We start from the raw sequence: 22006 nt of genomic DNA, 5'->3' as shown, positions 1-22006 counted from the left end.
ATGGTCCACATCATAGCCCACACTCTCCCACAGTCCACCCAGTGAGCCATGGGAGGACATGCAATGTCCCATAACTGTCCCTGCAGCACCACCCAGGACAACTCCAAGTCCTGAAAATGCCCCCACATCACATTTCTTCCTCCCACTCCCTACCCCCAGTAGCCACTATGGCCACTTACTCCACACCAGTGCCTCATTTTCTTCGATTACTAATCACAATAGTTCATGAATAGACTATCAGTAAGTCCACTCTAATCCATACTCTATTCTTCCATCCTGTGGACATTAGAATGGTTGTGTCCACTCCACATCTATATCAAGATGGGGCTTAGATTCCACATGGATGCTGGATGCAATCCTCCTGCTTTCAGTTGTAGGCACTCTTGGCTCCCTGGTGTGGTGGTTGACATTATTCACCTCCATGTTAGCTGAGAGGGTTAAGTCCAATAAACCAGAGTGTAGGAGCTGAAGTCTATTGAGGCTCAGGGCCTGGCTATCACATGGTCAGTCCAGAGATTCAGGTCCCCTGGGTATACATTAGGTCCCAGCAACAACTACAGTTCCAGTAAGAGTAACAGGAGAGACTTGTGGACAAAGATCACATCTAAGTCCAGCTCCATCACACAGAAATACAAACTCCAAAGTAGGGCCAACTGAGATGGCACTGAACTCCATCTGCCATGACCGTAGGACCTGTGGGTCTCTGTAGCCCTCAGAAGAAACAATACCTGGGCTTGTATCTACTTTATCTGTCTCTGGGACTCTGCAGAGGTGTGCATAAGGGCAACCCCTTTGATAACCTCCCGGCTCTTTTTGGAGACTCATAGCCATATAAACTCATTTGTTCTTTCCATTTCCCACTTGATCCAGGTCAAAAAGCATTTTTAACTCCTGGTATTATATGTAGATTGAGATATTCTGCTGGTCCGAGTTGACCCTTTTACTCAAGGTCATTTTCTAGTTACATCATCAGCTGGTACTTGGTAGTAATCCCTCTGTGTCAGAGAGGCTCATCCCTGGGTATCAAGTCTCATGCTGGGGGGAAGGCAACACATTTATATGTTGAGTTAGGCTTTGAGACTGGCCAGATTTGAGCAACACAGAGGCTCTCAGGAGGTAACTCTTAGGCACCCTGCCACTCTAGGCCTTCTTCTTATTTCACGTGCACAGGCTCACAAGCATAGTCATTAGTATCAGGGGCTCATTGTTGGACCTTCCTTCTTTTTTTGTCTTTGCCTTTGCACTTGGGGGTTTGTTGCTATTCCTTTAGGGAATGTGATAGAGCTCCCCTGGCTAGGAACTGAGCACTCTCTCAGTTGTTGTTTTTAATTGTAACCTTTATGAAAATATCCAAACATTTTTATGTACCCTGGATATATGCCTTGGAGAGCTCCCTGCCAACCATGTGTCCCCTGTCAATAACATCCCACACCAGTATTCCTCCCCTGCCATTGTTGAACGTCTCTGTGATCCAAAACTTCTTGAAAAGTGAAGCCCAATATATTGCCAGGTTCCATTAATAGTAAAATGGAATATAGTGATTAGTTTAAAGGTTAGATATAGAATACATATCAATTTAGAAAAAATAAGGTCAAAATAAATTGGGGTATCAAAAAATCTAAAAATGCAAAAGCTTTGCTTTTGATATTTTACCTTCCATTACTGCAATAACTTTTTCCCTGTATGCAAATTGGAAAGGCCACTACTTCCATCTTTTACTCAGTGTCTACATCCTATCTTTTTCTTTTTTTCCCTAATTATTAAGCTTATCTTCACAAAAGTTTTAGATCACAGTAATTCATATATACAATATACAGTACTCCCACATATCCAACATAAAACCCTTTTCCCTTCCACAGCAATAATCTTTTTACATATTCATACTGTATTTACTGAAACTGATGTATAGATATTGAGACAATAGCTTTCAAACAAGGTAACATTTGGGTTTACATTGTGGTTTATATATTAGACTATACAATTTTCTAAATTTTTAGTTATCTTGTATTTTACATTTTGATTTACACTTTAGCCTATCAGCCCCTATATATTTTTGGTGTAATTTAACATGTCTTATATCCATCCTTGTGTAATCTTGTGGAACACTTCTATTGCCCACACAGTTACACTGGTTCCATCTATTCAATACTTCTTTCCCCCTCCCCTTAGGGGCCACAGTGACAGTCAATCTTCATTGCTTGAAGGGCCATGTTCAGAGATACTTGCAACAGTGTTGAGGGCTTGACATGCTCAACTGCCCTAATATACTGGGAGCCACCATTTCTCTCGAGAGATACAGTTTCCTCTATTTGAGAACATCAGTCCTCCCCAGGATGTGGGTATACCGTCACTCTCATTATATGGGTCTCTATCCAATGATATAACCCACTACGGCAAAATGAGCACTCACACATTCCCTAGGAGCCTGTCCTGCACTGTCCTGCCCTTTGAGCATCTTAAACAGGTAACCTTCCTTATTATATTTTTTAAAAAGTTTTCTCAGCATTATACTCTCAACCAAATACCTGACAATCTCCTATGTTCGTATGTTCCCCCATCATCCCCCCAATTTCTTGGGCAATATTACCCATCCTCCCATCCCTAGCCCCCTTCAAGCCCGCAAAGCCCCACCCAAAGGTAACCCTATTCCCCCATTTTATCCCTTCCTTGTACAAATACTTACCTCCAGTTTATCATAGATTTCACCCATGTAGGTGTCAGCTTACAGCCTTCCTCTATCCCCCATTTCCTTTAAGCCTATCACCCGGTCTCTAGCTCTCTGAGGCAGCTTGGTTTACTTACTTCATATCATTGAGATCATGTAATATTTGTCCTTCAATGCCTGGGTTGCTTCACTCAACATAAGGTTCTCAAGATTCATCCATGTTATCATGTGTGTTTGTAGTGTATTCGTTTTTAAAGCTGAGTAGTATTCCATTGTATGTATATACCACGTTTTGTTTATCCATTCACCTGTTGATGGGCATTTGGGTTGATTCCAACTTTTGGCGATAGTGAACAATGCTGCTATGAACATTGGTGTGCATATATCGGTTTGTGTCCTTGTTTTCAGTTCTGCTGGGTATGTATCCAGCAGTGGAATTGCTGGGTCATATGACAAATCTATGGCTAGTTTTTTGAGAAACCGCCAAACTGTCCTCCAGAATGGCTGGATCCTTCTGCATTCCCACCAGCAGTGGATGAGTGTTCCCATTCCTCCACATCCTCTCCAGCATTTGTAGTCTTCTGTTTTTTTCATAGCTGCCAATCTTATGGGAATAAGATGGTATCTCATTGTGGTTTTGATTTGCATTTACCTGATAGCTAGAGATTTGGAGCATTTTTTCATGTGTTTTTTAGCCATTTGTATTTCCACTTTGGAGAAGTGTCTGTTTAAAATATTTCCCATTTTTTAAAAGGGTTATCTTTTTATTTTCAAGATACAGGAGTCTTTATATATGCAAGATATAAGTCTCCTGTCAGTCATATGGTTACCAGATATTTTCTCCCAACTGTGTAATGCCCAGTGCATTAGGGCAGTTGAGCATGTCAAGCGCTCAACACTGTTGCAAGTATCACTTTCTTGACAAACTCCTTTGAGGTGCAGAAGGCTTTAGTTTTGAGGAAGTCCCATTTATCTATTTGTTCTTTTGCTGCTCGTGCTTTTGGTGTGATGTTCATGAAGCCATTTCCTATTACAAGGTCTTGTATATGCTTCCCTACACTGCTTTCCAAAGTCTTTATGGTTTTGGCTCTTATATTTAGGTCTTTGATCCATCTTGAGTTGATTTTTGTATAAGGTGTGAGATGGTAATCCTCTTTCATTCTTTTACATATGGCTATCCAGTTCTCCAGGCACCATTTGTTGAATAGGCCATTCTCTCCCAGGTGAGAGTGTTTGGTGGCTTTATCGAATATTATATGACTATATATATGAGGATCTATATCAGAACTCTCAATTCAGTTCCATTGGTCTGTGTGTCTCTCCTTGTGCAATACCATGCTGTTTTCACTAGTGTAGCTTTGTAGTATGTTTTGAAGTCAGGTAGTATGACTCCTCCAATTTTGTTTTTCTTTTTCAATATGTCTTTAGCTATTTGGGGCCTCTTTCCTTTCCAAATAAATTTCATAGCTAGTTTTTCTAGTTCCTTAAAGAAGGCTGTGTTGATTTTTATTGGGATTGCATTGAATGTGTATATCAGTTTTGGTAGGATAGACATCTTAATAATATTTAGTCTTCCTGTCCATGAACAAGGAATATTCCTCCATTTATTTAGGTCTTTTATGATTTCCTTGAACAGTGTTGTGTAGTTCTCTGTGTACAAGTTTTTTACATCTTTAGTTAAATTTATTCCTAGGTATTTGATTTTTTTATTTAGTATTTGTAAATGGTATTTGTTTCTTGATTTCTTCCTCAGCTTGCTCATTATTGGTGTACAGAAATGCTACTGATTTTTGCGCATTGATCTTATAACCTGTGACTTTACTAAACTCATTTATGAGTTCTACAAGTTTTGTTGTAGACCTCTCAGGGTTTTCTATGTAGAGGATCATGTCATCTGCAAATAATGAAATTTTGACTGCTTTCTTTCCAATTTGAAGACCTTTTATATCTGGTTCTTGCCTCAGTGCTCGAGCAAGTACTTCTAAGACAATGTTAAATAGAAGAAGTGATAGTGGGAATCCTTGTCTTGTTCGTGATCTTAGAGGGAAAGATTTTAGGATTTCACCATTGTAAACGATGTTGGCTGTGGGTTTTTCATATATATCCTTTATCATGTTCAGAAAATTTCCTTGTATTCCTATCTTTTGCAGTGTTTTTATGAAGAAAGGGTGCTGTATTTTGTCAAATGTTTTTTCTGCATCTATAGATGTAATCATGTGATTGGTTTTTTTCCTTCAATCTGTTTATATGGGGTATTACATTGATTGATTTTCTTATGTTGAACCATCTTTGCATACCCAGAATGAATCCCACTTGGTCACGGTGTATAATTCATTTAATGTGTTGTTGAATATGGTTAGCAAGTATTTTGTTGAGGATTTTTGTGTCTAGGTTCATTAGAGAAATTGGTCTGTAATTTTCCTTTCTTGTGGTGTCTTTGTTTGGCTTTGGTACTAGGGTAATGTTGGCATCATACAATGAGTTAGGTAATGTTCCTTCTGTTTTGATTTTTTGGAAGAGTTTCAGCAAGATTGGCGTTAGTTCTTTCTGGAATGTTTTGTAGAATTCACCTGTGAAGCCATCTGGCCCTGGGCTCTTCTTAGTTGGGAGGTTTTTAATGACTGATTCTATCTCTTTACTTGTGATTGGTTTGTTGAGATCGTCAATTTCTTCTTTTGTCAATAGAGGCTGCTTATGTGTTTCTAGGAATTTGTCCATTTCCTCTGAATTGTCATTTTTGTTGGAATATAGTTTTTCCAACTATCCTGTTATGGTAGTCTTTATTTCTGTGGGGTCAGTGGTGATATCTCCTTTCTCATTTCTTATTTTGTGTATTTGCATCTTCTCCCTTTTTTTCTTTGTTAGTCTAGCTAAGGTTTTGTCAATTTTATTGATCTCCTCAAAGAATTAGCTCTTGGTTTTGTTTATCTTTTCAAGTGCTTTCTTTTTTCTATTGCATTTAGTTCTGCTCTTATCTTTGTTCTTTCTTTCTTCTTCCTGTGGAGTTATTTTGTTGTTTTTTTTTTACTAATTCCTCCAAATGTACAGTTAATTCTTCAATTTTTGCTCTTTGTTCTTTTTTGATATATGTATTTATGGCTATAAATTTCCCTCTCAGTACTGCTTTAGCTGCATCCCATAAGTTTTGGTATGTTGTGTTATCATTATCATTAGTTTCAAGGTAGTTATTAATTTCTTTTGAGATTTCCTCTTTGATCCACTGTTTTACTAAGAGTGTGCTATTTAATTTCCATATCTTGGTGTGAAATCTGGGCCTCTGGTCCTTGCAGATTTCCAGCTTCACTCCACTGTGGTCAGGGATTTTTTTTTGTATGATTTCAATCTTTCTGAATTCATTGAGCCTTTCTTTGTGGCCTAGCATATGGTCTATCTTGGAGAATGATCCATGTGCACTTGAGAAAAATGCATATCCTGCTGTACTTGGGTGTAATGATCTGTATATGTCTATTAGGTCCAGCTCCTCTAATACACTGTTCAAAGGTTTTGTTTCTTTATTGATTGTCTTTTGAGATGTTCTGTCCAAAGTTGAGAGTGGTGTATTAAACTCTCCCACTATAATTGTAGAGGCATCTATTCTTTCACTTAGTTTTTCCAGCGTTTGCCTCATGTATTTGGAGGCACCCTTGTTAGGAGCATAAATATTTATGATTGTTCGTTCTTCTTGAAAGATTATCCCTTTCACTAATATGTAGTATCCATCTTTGTCTCTCACAAAGTTTTCACATTTAAAGTCTATTTTGTCTGATGTTAATATAGCTGCTCCTGATTTTTTTTGGTTATTGTTTGCTTGTATGATTGTTTTCCAGCCATTCACTTTCGACCTCCTTGAGTCCCTGGGTCTAAGATGTGTTTCTTGTAGACAGCATATAGATGGGTCATATTTCCTTATCCAGTATCCCAGTCTGAATCTTTTGACAGGTGAGTTTAATCCATTGACATTCAGTGTTATTACTTTCAAGGAATTATTAATGTTAGCCATATTTTGTTTTGACTTGTGTTTGTCATATTTTGTTTATTTATTTCCTTCTCTTTTTGTCCTTTTTGTTGCTCTTACACTCTCCTCCAACTCTGCCTCTCCTGTTTTTTTCTGTCTCCATGCAGAACTACCTTAAGTAGTTCTTGATGGACAGGGTTCTGGGTGGCACACACTTTTAATTTCTGTTTATCTGTGAATATTTTTGAATTCTCCATCATTTTTGAATGCTAGCTTAGCTGGGTAGAGTATTCTTGGTTGGAAATTTTTTTCTTTTAGTACCTTGACTATATCATACCACTGCCTTCTTGCCTCCATGATTTCAGATGAGAAATCAGCACTTAATCTTATGGAACCTCCCTTGTATGAGATGGTTTTCTTTTCTCTTGCTGCTTTTAGAATTTTCTCTTTGTCTTGAGCATTGGATAATTTGGCAAGTATATGTCTTGGGGTGGGCCTGTTGGGATTTATGGTGTTTGGGGTGCCTTGTGCTTCTTGGATATGTACATCTGTCTCTCTCAGTAGATTTGGGAAGTTTTCAGCCATTATTTCCTCCAACACCCCTTCTGTCCTTTTTCTCTTCTCTTCTCCTTCTGGGATGCCTATAATATGTACGTTTGTGCATTTTGCATTGTCATTCAGGTCCCTAAGTCCCAGCAGGACTTTTTCTGTTTTTTTATCTATCATTTCTACCATCTGTTTGATTTTGGATTACTGTCTTCCACATCACTAATTCTCTCCTCTGCCTCTTCTAATCTGCTGCTATTTGCTGAGTGTACTTTTGATTTCTTGAACTGTAGTGTTCATCGTCATATCTCTTATCTTTCTGTGTATGTCTGCAATTTCTTCTGCATTCTCTCCAAGCATTTTCTTCATATTGTTTATCTATTCCTTTACTTCATTAAGTTGGTATCTAATATACATTTTGAGATATTTAATTACTTGTCTGATGTTCTGCCGCTTCTTTCTGGTTTTTAGTTTGTTCATTGGATTTGGCCATGTTTTCTTGATTATTGGTTTGGTTTGTAATTTTTTGTTGCTGTCTGGTCATCATTTTATTTTGACAGGTTTAATCAGTTCCTTAACTTCTTTGTCTAGTCTTGGGGAGTAATTAGTTCTTGTTCATGCATAAGTGTTATGTCTTCTCTTTGTCACTTTGTCCTTCTTTATTTTCTTGTTGCTGGCTAAGTTCACTTTGAAGGAAAATATGAAGGCCAGGGAAAGCAAAATGAGTAAGAAAAGGAAATGTATAAAGTAGTATTGGTAATAAATGTTAACAGAGCAACAATGTGAGATCAAGGAGAAAGGATATTAGACTCATGTAAGTTGTGTAGAGTTATAGCAGTAAGTAGAGTACCTATAATGAGACAGTCAACTGAATATGGGATATAGTATGAATTGAAAGGCCAGTGTTTTCATGAGAGAGGAAAAGAGTAAAGAAAGACAATAATATCAAGAGTGGATAAAATACAGAAAACAGAACAAAGGTATTAGAAATAAAATTCAGACAATTTGGGGGCCAAAGAAAGGGAGGTGGAATGTAAGAGAAACAGTAGATGATGGAGGATAAAAAGATGTAGGGAAAAGGGGGTTGTGTAGGTAGCCAAAATCAATACACACAGAAAAGAGGAAATGGAGGATGAGGAAACACAGCAAATGTGAAGCGTTCCCTGCAGCAGCTATTATATAAAGAAAAGAAAATAAAATAAAAAAGAAGAAAAAGAGAGAAAAGAAAATAAGAGAAGAGAAAAAGAGGGGGCAAAGAAAGGGGGGGAGACATGCAAGAAAAAGAAAAAGTGGGGAAAAAAAACTAAATAAATGGGAAAGGACCTTGGGGTATAAAATGGGAGAAAAGACCAGGAGACAATGCATTATTAGGAATCACAACAAAACAAAAAATCAAAAACAAAACAAAACAAAAGAAAGAACCAACATTTCAAGCTAGGAATCCTCTTCACAGTTACATAATTCACTTAGGGATCTGACCTTCCCCCTTTCTCCCTTCCTCGCTTCTCTCTCTTCCAGGGCAGCAGGAAAGATGCCTGAGAGGTCTGGTAGGAGATTTAAGTAGGTCCTTGTTGAACCAACTCAACACAGAAGACTATGACTCTTTATTTCCAGTGTGAGTGCACCTACACCTCATCAAAAACCCCAAATATGCTACTGGAAGCTTGGATAGCACCTCCTACATTCCCTCCCCCTTAGGTGTGCTAGGAGAGGTGTAATTGATTTTCTGACTCCACCTTCTCCCGGACTAAGTTTCCTATCCCAGGACGTTAGGCAAATTGGGCTTTCTCAGCAGATTCACCTCTCCTTTCTTCCCAGATTCTATCCAAATCAGCTGGTACACTCCTCCAAGCTCAAGGAGGAAAACAAACAAACAAGAACCGCGGAGTGCTAGGGTAATCAAGGACCTCAGACTGTACTCAGGGCACAGCGGATTCAGGAATGGGAAGTCCATGATATTGCAGACTCAAGGTGTGCGAGTGTCCGGAGCGTGGGCCACCAGGGTCTAGGGGACACAGACCTGGGAACCACGCATCTGGTTAATGCAGGGCCTGGGAGCACCGCAGCACAACAGCCTTCAGGGATCAGTGCAGTGGGCCACCAGCCCTCGGGGGAGGGGCTCCACCCACACCTTCTGACCTCCATGTCAGAAACCCAAAATTCCACCTCTCACAAGAATCTCCTCCGTCACTGTGTCACCAAATCAACAAGCAGACACTTCCTGCCTTGCAAGGCCCCGAAACAACCCGCTCAGGGCTTGGGAACACCCCACACAACAAAGCCTTCAGGAATCGCCTCCGCCAGTCCGCCAGCCCCAGGGGGAAGGATCCCCCCCACAACCTCCGACTTCCATGCACAAGACCCAAAATTCTACCTCTTGCAAGAATCTCCTCTGTCACCATCCCACTAAATCGATGTCCGGACACCTCCTGCCCTGCAAACACCCAAAACAGCCCTATCCAGCAGGACTCCAACCCTACTCAGCCGCTTCTTTGCAGGAGAGATTATGAGGTGCACTCACTCAGACGCCATCTTGCCCCACCGCCTTCGTATCCGTTATCTTTTAATGTCTGTTTACAGTTTCTTCAGTATGATCTCCTAGTATTTTCTTAATATCCTTAATCTCTTCCTTCACTTCATTAAGTTGGTTCATGGTATTTGTTTGGACAGCTTTCATTAGTTGTTTTATGTTTTGCATCTTTTCCTGGTTTTTAGTTTGTTCATTGGACTGGGCCATGTCTTCCTGTTTCTTGGTATGGTTTGTAATTTTTGGTTGCTGTCTGGTCATCTTTTTATCTTGATGGGTTTGTTCAGATGATTAGCTTATCTCTCTACTCTAGGGTTTTACTCAGCTGCTGTTTGTGTGTGTGTTAAGTTTTCTCTTTGCCACTTTGTTCTTCTTATTCTCTTTCCTTACTGTTTTCTATGTTTCCTTGAAGGAAAAAGATTAGGGTCATAGAAAGCAAAAGAGGTAAGAAAAGAAAAAAGGTAATAGTAATAATAATATTAAGAGTTAGAAGAGGAACCATATAAGACCTAGGAAAATGATTATTTTAAAAGATTTATTTTATTTACTTCTCTCCCCTTCCTCCAGTTGTCTGTTCTCTGGGTCCATTCGCTGTGTGTTCTTATGTGTCCGCTTGTATTATCCGGTGGCACTAGGAAACTGCATCTCTTTTTTGTTGTGTCATCTTGCTGCATCACATCTCCATGAGTGTGGCGCCACTCCTTGGTGGGAGAGCTTTTTTCACGTGGGGTGGCTCTCCTTGTGGGACTCACTCCTTGCAAATGGGGCACCCCTACGATGGGGTGCTCCAGTGTGACACGGCCCTCCTTGCTCAGAGCAGCACTGTGCATGGGCCAGCTTGCCACATGGGTCAGGAGGTCCTGGGGATCGAACCCTGGACCTTCCTTATGTGGTAGACGGATGCTCTGTCAGTGGAGCCATGTCTGCTTACCTAAATATTAATGTTTAATTCATGTAAGCCGTGTAGAGTAATAGGAATAAAAGAGTGGAGAACCTATGATGAAATGGAAAACCGAATAGAAAAATATATATAATGAATCAAAAGGCCAGAATGATGAGGAGAGAGGGAAAGAGAAAGAAAGGACAAAAAGATTAAATTTGATAAAAGAAAGAAAACAGAATAGACAAGATAGAAATAAAAGACAGAAAAATTGAAGACTAAACAAAGAGAGGTGGTACGTAAGAACAACCAGGAAGAGCGGAAGGTAGGAAGATGAAGGAAGGAAAAGAGCCTTGGCAGACAAAATCACTGTCCACAGAAAGGGGAAATCAAGGGAACAAGGAACAAGCCAGCAGCACCGAATTGTAAAGGAAAAAAAAGGGGTAGGGGAAGAAAGAGGGAAGAAAAACAAGAAAATTATACAAACAAACAACCCACAGCGAGCAGCCACAGAAACCCTCAGGACGAGCAGCCTACCCTCTGGGCCCTGAGGGGCTTCTCAGCTGTGCTGCTCTCCACTCGCCTGCAGCCTGCCCTCCCCAGGTTCTGAAGCGGATTTTAGCAAGTGAACTAAGTCAAATTTTATTTTCAGGGAAAATAAGAGACCCAGGAGAAGCTAATTCCAGGATAATGCCTGTTTTCTCCATCCTAAACTACCACTGGATCTTGGATGTCCCGTGGGGCACTACTCTAAGAGGAGTGGGAATTTTTTTTTGTCTTTGTTACATTAAAAAAAAATGAGGTCCCCATACCCCTCCCCCACCCCACTCGCCCCACTCCTCTCACAAAAACAAGCCCTTCCGTCATCAGGGGACATCCATTCTACTTGGTGAGCACATCTCTGAGCACTGCTGCACCACATGGTCAACGGTCCACATCATAGTTACGCTCTCTCCCAGTCCACCTAGTGGGCCATGGGAGGACATACAGTGTCCACTAACTGTGCCTGTAGACCACCCAGGACAACTCCAAGTCCTGAAAATGCCCCCACATCACATCTCTTCTTCCCACTCCCACCCCAGCAGGCACCATGGCCACTTTCTCCACATCAAGGCTACATTTACTCCCATTACTAATCACAATACTCGGGGCCTCGTGTGCTCACGGCGGGAGCCCCCACTGAGCTAAGCGTCCTCTTGGTGAGTCAGCTCTTCAGAAAGCTGTCCCGTCGCCTCCCTGGGCAGGGTGGCTCTGGAGTTGGGTGGATCCTGCGGATCTGGAGCCCTCCCTGCCCCTCTCTGTTCCTACTGCTTCTCTCCAGGGAGCAGGAGCAGTTCCCTCTTGAATCTCACATGGCACCCCGGTGACTCAACTCATGTGGAAAGAGACGCCTCTCAGCCCTCTCTGAGAGCAGCCCTCCTCCAGGGCACCTAAACAGGCTCTTGGAAGCTTCCCACCACCAGCCTCCCTGAGGGGAGGTGACGTTTCGGTGGTTTTCAGCTGGACCAGTCAGTGGCCTGACTCCCCCCAGGCCAGGCCCTCCACCCAGGCGGTCAGGAGCATCAGGCCCCCCCTCCCCGGTGCCGCCTCGAGCCGCTGCTGTGCTCCCCAAAGCTCAAAGGGGTCCAGGCGACCAACCCCCACAGGGGAACCCCCTGCCCACCCTTCACCAGGACCCCCCCATGTTCTGTGTTCTGTGCGGCCCCAGGCTGTGGTTTGCTCTTTCCTCTGGGTGCGATTATGCTCACGAGCAGATAAGGGTCTCCGCTTCAAATCGCTGCATCGTTTCCGTTAGGCCTGAGGCTCCTTCGCTGGAAAGATCTTCCCGAGCAAGCCCCCTCTTCCTTCCGTGGGCAGAGGGACACCGCGGGGGCGGCGCTGAAGAGCTCCATAGTCACAACCCCTGATCAGGGAGCCGCGGAGCGGGGCGTCCCCGAGCGCCAGCATGACGCGGCCCCGCTCTGCGCTCCGCCCTGCGACCCTCCCTCCGAGGCAGAGCTGGGGGGCTGCACCTGCGCGGGCTCCCCTGGGGACGCCATCCCTGTCCCTCACCCCATCCCACTGTCAGGGCCACTGCTGTTGACCGGGGGGGAGGGGCGGGGGACCCCGAGCCTGGAGAAGCTCCTGGAAGCACTTAGATGGCACTCAGGGGGGTGGGCTGGAGGGTGCGATGGGCGGGAGGCCAAAGGGGACGCAGCCAGCTCCATGGGGGGTGCACAGAAGACGGAGGACAGAGGAAGGGGGTGCACGGAGGAAGGGGGTGCACGGAGGAAGGGGTGCACAGAGGAAGGGGATGCACGGAGGAAGGGGGTTCCAGCAGGGGCCGTCGCGGGTTCTGGGGCCGCAGGCCTGGGGGGCCCCCTGAGCCGGGCGTGGGCCCCGGTGCCCGGGTCCTGAGCAGCTGAGCCCGGCTCGGGCAGAGGCCGTCGGCAGGGGAAGGAGAACAGGGGTCTCCTCAGCGCGGGACGACGGGGCTGGGGTCCGGGTGGGGAGAGCTCCCAGCCCCTCCCTCCGCCGCCACCCAGAGACAGGCAGGTGCAGAGGCGCCCCCGGGCGAGGGCTTAGGTGGGCAGGCCACTCCCCGCCGATGGGTGGGCTGCCCGGGTCCGCGTTCGGGGGCCCCCCAACTGCTCGGGAGGACATCGCTGGGGGGAGGGGTGCTCTGGGCAGGCGACAGCCCTGTGCCCGTGTCCCTCCCGCCAGGGAGGAGGGACCAGGTGTGGCCAGGTGTGGGGCCCCACGGCCACTTCATGGGGCTCCTCTGGAAAGCAGGCCGGGACCGCTGGTGGTCAAGGGCTTGGCAGGGAGCCATGTGCTGGGGTTCAGGGTGGGGTATCCCCAAGTCCTAGAGGTCCTTGAGCTGGGACGGACGGGGTACCCCTAGTTCCCACCTGTGGGGACCGAGGATGGCGGGGGAGAGTGTTCCTGGAATTTCAATCCAGCTCCTGCCCCCTGGTTTAGAGCCTGCGCTGAAGACCCCGCCCCCCTCCAAACTCGCCCCCGCCCCCTCCTCCGCCCACGCCCCCGGCCACCTACCCTCTGCCCCACCCACTCCTTCCAGCCCTGTTCTCTCCAGGCTGCCTCCCCACCCTGGCAGGAGGGGGGATACCGCAGGGGCGGAGGAAAGGGGGGGTACTGGGAGCCTGGCGCGGGGGAGACGCTGTCCCCCGCGGGGAGAGGAGACCCCCGGGCCTGAGGCCAAACCTGGGGAGCAGGGGGCGGGGTGGGGGCGTGTCCACACGAGCTCCCCCCAATCTCTTACCCGGGGTGTGTGAGGCGCAGAACTTAGGGCGCCCCACGGCCTCTGGCCCGAACAAGGGAGGAGGAGGGGCCTTCGGGGGCGCCCGCGCCAGCGTGTGTGTGCGTGTGAACATGTGAACGTGCACGCATGAGCATGAGCGTGTGCGTGTGAACATGAGTGTGCACGTATGAACATGAGCGTGTGCGTGCGAACATGTGAACGTGCACACGTGAGCATGAGCGTGTGTGTGAACATGAGCGTGTGCGTGTGAACATGTGAGTGTGCACGCGTGAGCATGAGCGTGTGCGTGTGGACATGAGTGTGCACGCGTGAGCATGAGCGTGTGCGTGTGAACCTGTGAGTGTGCTCGCGTGAGCATGAGCGTGTGTGCGTGTGAACATGTGAGTGTGCACGCGTGAGCATGAGCGTGTGCGTGTGAACCTGTGAGTGTGCACGCGTGAGCATGAGCGTGTGCGTGCGAACATGTGAACGTGCACACGTGAGCATGAGCGTGTGCGTGTGGACATGAGTGTGCACGTGTGAACATGAGCGTGTGCGTGCGAACATGTGAACGTGCACCCGTGAGCATGAGCGTGTGCGTGTGGACATGAGTGTGCACGCGTGAGCATGAGCGTGTGCGTGTGAACATGAGTGTGCACGCGTGAGCATGAGCGTGTGCGTGTGTGCAGTGCACAGGCCCTCCCCAGGCCGCCCAGGTCGCAGCCAACCAGCGGCCCTTCTGGGGGCGCAGGAAGGGGCCCCGCGCGCAGCCGCCTCGCACCAAAGGCCAACTTGGGGCCGTGGGGGAGGGCAGAGCCGCGTGGGGAGCACCACATGGGGGGCTGTGCGAGGGAGGGGGCTCCTCCCTGGTCAGCTAGCCCTCGGGTGGGGGGTCCCCGTCTTAAGGTCGCGTCTGGCGGGAGGGTGGGAGAGAGCGGGGCTGCCCAGCCCAGCGCGAATCCAGACCCGCGGGGCCCCGACCCTCCAGAGCGCCGAGCCGGGGACGCCCCCTGCGGCCCGCGGCCCACCCGAGCTGGTCGGGGACCCCGATGGCGCTGGCACGGGGCAGCCGGGGGGTGTGAAGGCAGTGAGCAGGGAGTGGGGGTCCCCCGGGGCCACGCCCCTGTGACGCCCTCCGGCCCTGAGGCCAATCAGCGTCCTTCGGATTTTCCCGACAGCCAATGGGCCATATAGGCTGTCGGGTTTCCCGAAGGTTTTTGTGGGCGCCCCTGGGTCCCAGGCGCCCGGCAGGGGGTGGCCGTGTGGGCAGAGCCGGGGCGGGGGTGCGGGTAAGCCCTTCAGAGGAGGCACCTGCGCCTCGTCCCCTTCCATCCTCCGTCCTCTGTGCAGCCCCCATGGAGCTGGCTGCCCCCTTGGGCCTCCTGCCCGACGCCCCCTCCAGCCCACCCCCCTGACTGCCATCTAAGTGCTTCCAGGAGCCTTTCCAGTCTCGGGGTCCGCCCCCCTTCGACAGCAGTGGCCCTGACAAAGGGATAGGGCGAGGAAAAGGGCTGGCGTCCGCAGGGAACCCCGCACAGCTGCAGCCCTCCAGCTCTGCCTTGGAGGAAGGGCCTGCCGGGCAGGGCGCAGAGCAGGGCCACATCGTCCTGGCACAGTGCGTCTCTCTGATCAGGGGCTGTGACTCTGGAGCTCTTCAGCGCCGCCCGCGGAGTGTCCCTCTGCCCACGGAAGGAAGAGGGGGCGTCCTCGGGGAGATCTTTCCAAAGGAGCCTCAGGCCTAATGAAAAAGATGCTGCGATTTGGCACCCAGAGACCCGTATCTGCTCGTGAGCATAATCACGTGCAGAGGAAAGTGCAAACCACAGCCTGGGGCCACACAGAACGTGGGGTCAGGGGCTGCCAGGGTCCCCGAGAAAGACCTCGACACGAATGCACAAAATCTGGTGGCCGCAGGCTTAACTGGCAGGACAGGGGCCGCTGGCCAGGACACGGGGGAGCCTGGCCCTTTCCAGCTTCAGCGCCGTTCAGTCTTCAAGTGCTGACCCTCGCCTGCTGCTGGGTGCAGGCTGGGCCCCCAGGAGAGCCCCCAGCCCAGCCACTGGGGACACATGGATGCTCAAATGACAACACCTGACCCCATGACAAAGCGAGCAGAAGCAGGGCATTAGGCCGGGTTCCCGGGAAGAGCCGGGCAGAGGAGGTGCGCTGGGAGGATCACGGCCCCCAAAAGAGAGATGCGGCCCTCAGCACGGGGCCTCCTTGGAAGCCAGGTCCTGCAGGTGGCGTTAGCTCAGTGCAGAGGAGGTGGTCCTGGGCTGGGGCCCTGGTGGGGTCCTGGGGTGGGGGCCACCTATATGTGGTCAGCAAGAGACTCACCTGAGGCCCCAGGATACCAATAAAGTGAAAGTGAAAGGGCTGGAGAGAGCTAGTCCACGCGTTCAGTAACAACAACAAAAACAACAACGACAACAAAGACCGAGCGCCTGTGCTTATATAGATGAAATAGACTTTAAAAGGCACTAATAATGCACAATCTTATGACGAAGTCAAGGGAAAAAATTCCATTTACAATAGCAACTGAAAGAATCTAATATTGAGGATTAACTTAACTAAGGATGTAAAACACTTGTATTCAGAAAACTGCAGGTCATTGTTAACGGAATTTTTAAAAAGACCTAAATAATTGGAAGAACATTCCACACTCATAGATTGGAAGATTGGATATTGTTAGGATGTCAATCCTACCCAAATTGATATACAGATTCAATGCAATCCCATTAAAAATTCCACCAACATTTTTTAAATAAAAGGAAAACATGATTATCAAATTTATTTGGAAGGGTAAGTGATCCCAAATAGCCAGAAACATCCTAAAAATTAAAGTGAGGTTGGAGGACTCCCACTTCCAGATTTTAAATCACATTACCTAGTACAGTGGTAAAAGCAGAATTGTATTAGCATAAAGACAGACACACAGACCAATGGAACCAAACCGGTGGTTCAGAAACAGCCTCCCAGGGATGGTCAAGTGGTTTTTGACCAGCCTGTAAAACCCACCAGGCTCGGGCAGAACTGTCCATTCAACAAATGGTGATGACAGAACTGGAAATCCATAGCCAAAAGTAGGAAAGAGGACCCCTGTCTCACACCTTATCCAAAATTAACTCTAAATAAATCAAAAACGTAAATATAAAAGCAAGAACCATAAAGCGTCTAGAAGAAAATGTAGGAAAATATCTTCAACATCTGGTAGTAGGTGGTGGATTCTTAAAGGAGAGAAGAGGACTGAGATGGACTACTGATGTTTAATGTAGGAAGAAGTTTTAATTAACTTTAATGTGAAAGTGTGGGAATGTATCGAGTTGATGGTAACATATTATAGTAACAGCTTATTTATAAATCACAATTTGGCTGAAAAGGGTAGTCTAGGGATGTAAATGCCAACCGAAAGAAAGGTAGAGCATAATCTACTAGGGACTGAACAGCACAGTCAACCCAGAGGTGGATGAGAATTGTGGTTGAAGGTAAAGATGCAAGAGTGTCCTTTGTGAACTTGAGCAGATGTACATCACTACTGCAGGTGGTGGGATTGTGGAGAAGCATGGAAAAATACTACTGGTGTGACCTGTGGATTGTGGTTAGCAGTAATAATGTAATATTCTTGCATCTCTACCAAAGGCACACTGTGTTGATAATGGGGCAGTATGGAAGAGATGTGCATAGTGTACGCTATTGACCTGGTAATAGTCTGATGATATTATCTCATGATGTGCAGCAAATGTTCCACCACAGTGTGGTGTGTTGATAGAGGGGTGTTTTATGGGAATCTTGCACATATGCATGATTGTTTTGTAAGTTTAAAATTTCTATGATAAAAATATATTTTAAAAATTCTAATGGTGTATGTGGGGAGTGGAGCATATGGGAACCTCCTATATATTTTTATAGCCCCGCCCCTTTGCGGCTTGCTTGCTGTCTGGTCTCTGTGTCCACTTGCCGCACACTCTTCTGTGATTTTACTTGTCTCCCTTTCTGTTGCGTCACCTTGCTGAGTGGGCTCTCCACAGCATGCAGGAGAGCCTGCCTTCACCAGGAGGCCCCGGGACCCGAACCCAGGGCCTCCCCTATGGTAGACGGGAGCCCAGCTGACCGAACCACAGCCTCTTCCCCCTCCCATGTTTTTTAAAGTAACATTTTGTGTGATCTATGTATCTTTTAAGAATAAATTAAAAAACATTTAAAAATAGAAATAATAGGGTGAGTTGGGGAAAAATACACCGAATGTCAGATAAAGCCTATTGTTAGTACGATTTTGACAATATTCTCTCATCATTTTTAACAAATGTCTCACAACAGTACAAGGTGTCGGTGGAGGGTTGATGTACGGGACCGTGTATGATGTTATGTATCTTTGCGTTGTAAGTTCACAACTTTTACTATACACTTGTTGTTCATGTATGTTCATCTATAAATGATGTAAAAAATAAGAAGAACAGGGTGGGTGGGGGATAATACACCCAATGTAAGATACTTTGGGTGGTTGTAATATTTCGAGGATGCTCTTTAATCATTAGTTAAAATGTTCCACAACAAGCACGGTATTGCTGGCAGGGTGACGTGTGATGTCACGTAGGATGGTCTGTAGGCTTGATGTGTAAATTCACACCTTTTACTATACACTTAGTCTTTATGTATGTTTATGTATGTGTGATACACTTCAGTACATTTTTTTAAATGCTAAAAAAAGAAAGCAACACACGCAAACCCCCCACTGAGAGCCTCCCCCCACCTGCTGGAAAGTGGCTGAGGGAGGATTTCGGCACCGGCAGGCACCTGCGTCGCTGGGGGTGGGGGAGAGCCCAGTGGGCAGCGCCCAGGAGACCGAGGAGGCCCCGGCCCAGCACTCAGCCCCTCCCCGGCCCCTTCACAGTCACCCCGAATTGGAGGCACCCAGCGTCCCCTGTTAGCAGCTGGGAAGTCGTCACCCAGGGAGGGCCACCCGAACAAAAGGCCCTGGGTCCATGCAGCACTGTGGGGGGCCACCCAGAGTGCAGGAGGAGGGCCAGGCCCAGCAGGTGACAGCGGGACCACCAGGCTATCTTGCGCCCAGGTGTGCACACATGGGATCTGGAAGCAGAGGGGGAGACGGCCAGCGATGGGGGAAGGAGGGGGGCCACCCGGGGGCGGGTCCCCATTGATCTCATGGCTGCGCCTCTCATTTTCCCGCTTGCCTGATGCAGCCCCCAAAAGCGAAAGGAGGGCGGCGTGTGCGCGGGAGGGGACCCCACCCAGCCGCGGGCGGCAGCTGCCCCGCCCCCCTGGTCAGCGACCCCACCACGGAGGCACCTGGGCAGCCGAGGCCGCTCTTCATGCACTTTAATGACACGGCAGGAGGGGCTTGGGGCTCCGGGCAGGGGAGGGTCCAAGGGGGCGGGGGAGGGGGCTCGGGGCAGGTGCTGGCTGGGGCAGGGCCGGGAAGGGTGGGGGGCAGCGGCGCTGATGGGGACCCCGATCGAGGCCCCTCAGGGCTCCTCCGGGACGTAGCGGCGGATCCAGTCCAGGTAGTGGGTGACGCGGGTGTAGACGCGGGGCCGCTTGTCCTGGGCGCAGCCGTCACCCCAGCTGACCACGCCCGCCTGCAGCCACGTGCCGTTCACCTTGCAGGCCAGGGGGCCCCCGGAGTCGCCCTGCGGGAGGCGGGGTCAGCGGGGCCCGGCGGGGCAGGGTCGGCGCGTGGGAGGGGGGCGGGGGGGGCACCTGGCAGGAGTCGCGGCCCGCGCGGCCGGCGCACATCATGTCGTCGCGCACGATGCGGACGCTGTCCCCCGTGGAGGTGTCGCTGTGGTACTGGGCGTCACAGTCGCCGTTGTCCACGACGGGCACCTTCACCTGCCGCAGCGGGTAGGGCGGGGGCAGGGGCTCTGCGGGGACGAGCGGGGCGCTGGGGCGGGAGGGGCCGAGCCGCCGCCCCCGCCCCGCCCTGCTCCGCGACCCGGGACCGTCTCCCCGCCCCGCGCCCCCGGCCGTGCTCCTTGCGCCCGACCCTCGCCCCGTGCCCCGCCCCGCCCCGCGGCCCCGGGGCAGTGCTTCATCCAGCACCTCGCGCGGGAGACGCGCCCCGCACCGCGCCCGGCCAGGCACCGCACGCCGGCTCGGCGCCCTCCGCCCTCCTCCTCGCGTCCTCACCTCGCGCCCTTAGCCCCACTCACCGCGCCCGACCAGCCCTTCGCCCGGCGCCCCGCGCCCCGCCCCGCACCTCCTCCCGTTGTCCTCTCCCGGGCACCCCTCGCCCCTCGCCCAGCGCCCCGCACCTCCTCCCGTTGTCCTCTCCCGGGCACCCCTCGCCCCTCGCCCAGCGCCCCGCGCTCGACCCGCGCCTAGCCCTCACCATCGTCGCCCACGTCGCCCCAGCTGGTCAGCCAGCACGGCGTCCCCGCGGGGAAGGCCTGGGCGGCGGGGGGCAGGCGCAGCGGCTGCACGCGGCCGGACAAGTTCACGGGCGCCCGCAGCCCCAGCAGCGCGATGTCCGCGCCCTCCTGCGCCGAGTAGTAGCCGGGGTGCGGGAGCACGCGGCTCACGGGCAGCAGCCGGTCCCCGTAGTACAGGTGCTGCTCGCGCAGCTGCACGCGGAAGGCGTCGGGGCTGACGCGTTCCCTGGGGAGGGGCCCACGGGCTCGGGCCAGTCAGCCCCTGACCTCCCTTCTCCAGCGCCCCCAGACCCCCGGCTTTGAAAGGCCCCCCAATCCCCTGAACCCTCTGGTCTAGCCCCTGCAAGCACCCCCTCGTACGCCCCCTTCAAATCCCTGGACGCCCCAGGATCTGGAGCCCCAGGCTCTCGTAAACCCGCCTCCGGCCTCTCGGACCCCCCAGTTTCCTGGACTTCCCCGTCTAGACCCTGATCCTCCAGCCTCCAAGCACCCCCCGCTCCTGGAAACCCCACCCGCAGCGCCCTGGACCCCGGGGGAGCCGCGCCCCGCCCCCGCGCCTCACCGTCCGACGCAGTGGGCGGCGGTCAGCACCCACTGGGGGTGGATGAGGGAGCCCCCGCAGATGTGCTTCCAGAAGGCCGCGTGGACGCGCAGGCTCACCTGCCAGGGCCACTTGCTCTTGGAGGCCTCCTGCCCCCCCACGATGGCCCCGCGCTCCAGGGCCTGGTGGGGGGCTGGGAGGGGGCGGCATAAGAGGCGGCACAGCTGGACCCTGGCTCAGCGCCCCCCACCTGGAGGTCTCTGGGGCGCTGGGGGGCTTCTCTAAGCCGACCCACCCCCACTGTGGGGCTGGGGGGAGGCAGGGCGGGACGGGGGGCAGACTCACCGGGGGCCATGTGGACCCTGCTGGCCAGGAGGGGCAGCGCCAGCAGCAGCAGGGGCAGCATCTGGACAGAGCAAGGAGGCGGCAGCCTGAGCACCGCGGGCGGGGCCAGGCCCAGGGGTCAGGGGCCCAGGGACCTGGGCAGCCTCGGGGGTCTCCGGTCTGGGCGGGGGTCTGAGGCTCAGAGCTTGGGCCTCACCCTGTCCGCCTGCTGCTCTTTGCCCAGTGCGCTGCCCCCTCCCCATTTATCCTTCCAGGCCTGGGTGGGGCTTGGGGAGGGGCTGGAAGTGGGTGGTCCAGAAGCGGGGCCCTGGCAAGGCCACCTCCAGTCACCAGCTCGGGGTGCACAGGTCCGAGGGTGGGCCCAGCAAGTGGAGCTCGCCCCCCACCCAGGCCCAGGCAGGGCTGAGATCCCGAAAGGGGCCAGGCTGTGTGGGGAGCTGGGTTCCCCCTTGGGTGTTTGGGTGACCCTCTCTCAGCAGCTGGCTGGTTCCCTGCACGAGGATGCACCCCCTGGCACCCCTCTCCAGAGCTGGGGTCCGGTTCCTCCCTACATCTTCCTAGACACAAAATCAGAGCTCCCAGGAGGCCTTCAGGCACGGCTGCACCCAGGGGCTGCTTGCTCCCCAGGCACTGTGGTGAGCGAGTCTCTCTCCTGCTGTTCTCACCCCAACGCACGTCCCCAAGGGGACACGGAGTGGGGGAGTCAGTGCCCGTGGGCCTCGGAGGAGCGGGGCTGCTCTGTGGGGTGGGCACATGCAGGGCAACCCCTGCCACGCCTTCTGGATCCTTGAGGTCCTTGACTCACAGGACACTGCCTCCCTCAGCCCTCCCCCCCTTAGCAGAGGGAGGGGCTCCTTGTCAGATGAGGAAACAGTCTGGGGGATCTGGAGCCAAGTCCCCACAGCCGGAAGCAGCCC

The 22006-nt window shown here is 50.6% G+C and overlaps 1 protein-coding gene across 1 annotated transcript; it reads right to left on the bottom strand.

The window, feature by feature from the left end:
- Positions 1 to 19058: 19058 nt before the first annotated feature.
- LOC131275425 (tryptase alpha/beta-1-like) lies at positions 19059 to 21289 on the bottom strand. The gene is made up of 5 exons (XM_058285542.1): positions 21090 to 21289; positions 20766 to 20937; positions 20164 to 20429; positions 19533 to 19696; positions 19059 to 19462 (listed from the first exon to the last, which is right to left on the bottom strand). Exons 1-5 carry the CDS (start codon positions 21148 to 21150, stop codon positions 19298 to 19300), a joined length of 828 nt encoding a protein of 275 aa, XP_058141525.1. The 5' UTR covers positions 21151 to 21289; the 3' UTR covers positions 19059 to 19297.
- Between the last annotated feature and the right edge of the window lie 717 nt (positions 21290 to 22006).

This window comes from Dasypus novemcinctus, chromosome 23 (genome assembly GCF_030445035.2).
Source record: "Dasypus novemcinctus isolate mDasNov1 chromosome 23, mDasNov1.1.hap2, whole genome shotgun sequence".
Classification (NCBI taxonomy): domain Eukaryota; kingdom Metazoa; phylum Chordata; class Mammalia; order Cingulata; family Dasypodidae; genus Dasypus; species Dasypus novemcinctus.
Note: the sequence above shows the minus strand (reverse complement) of the source record. Positions and strands in the feature narration are given on the sequence as shown.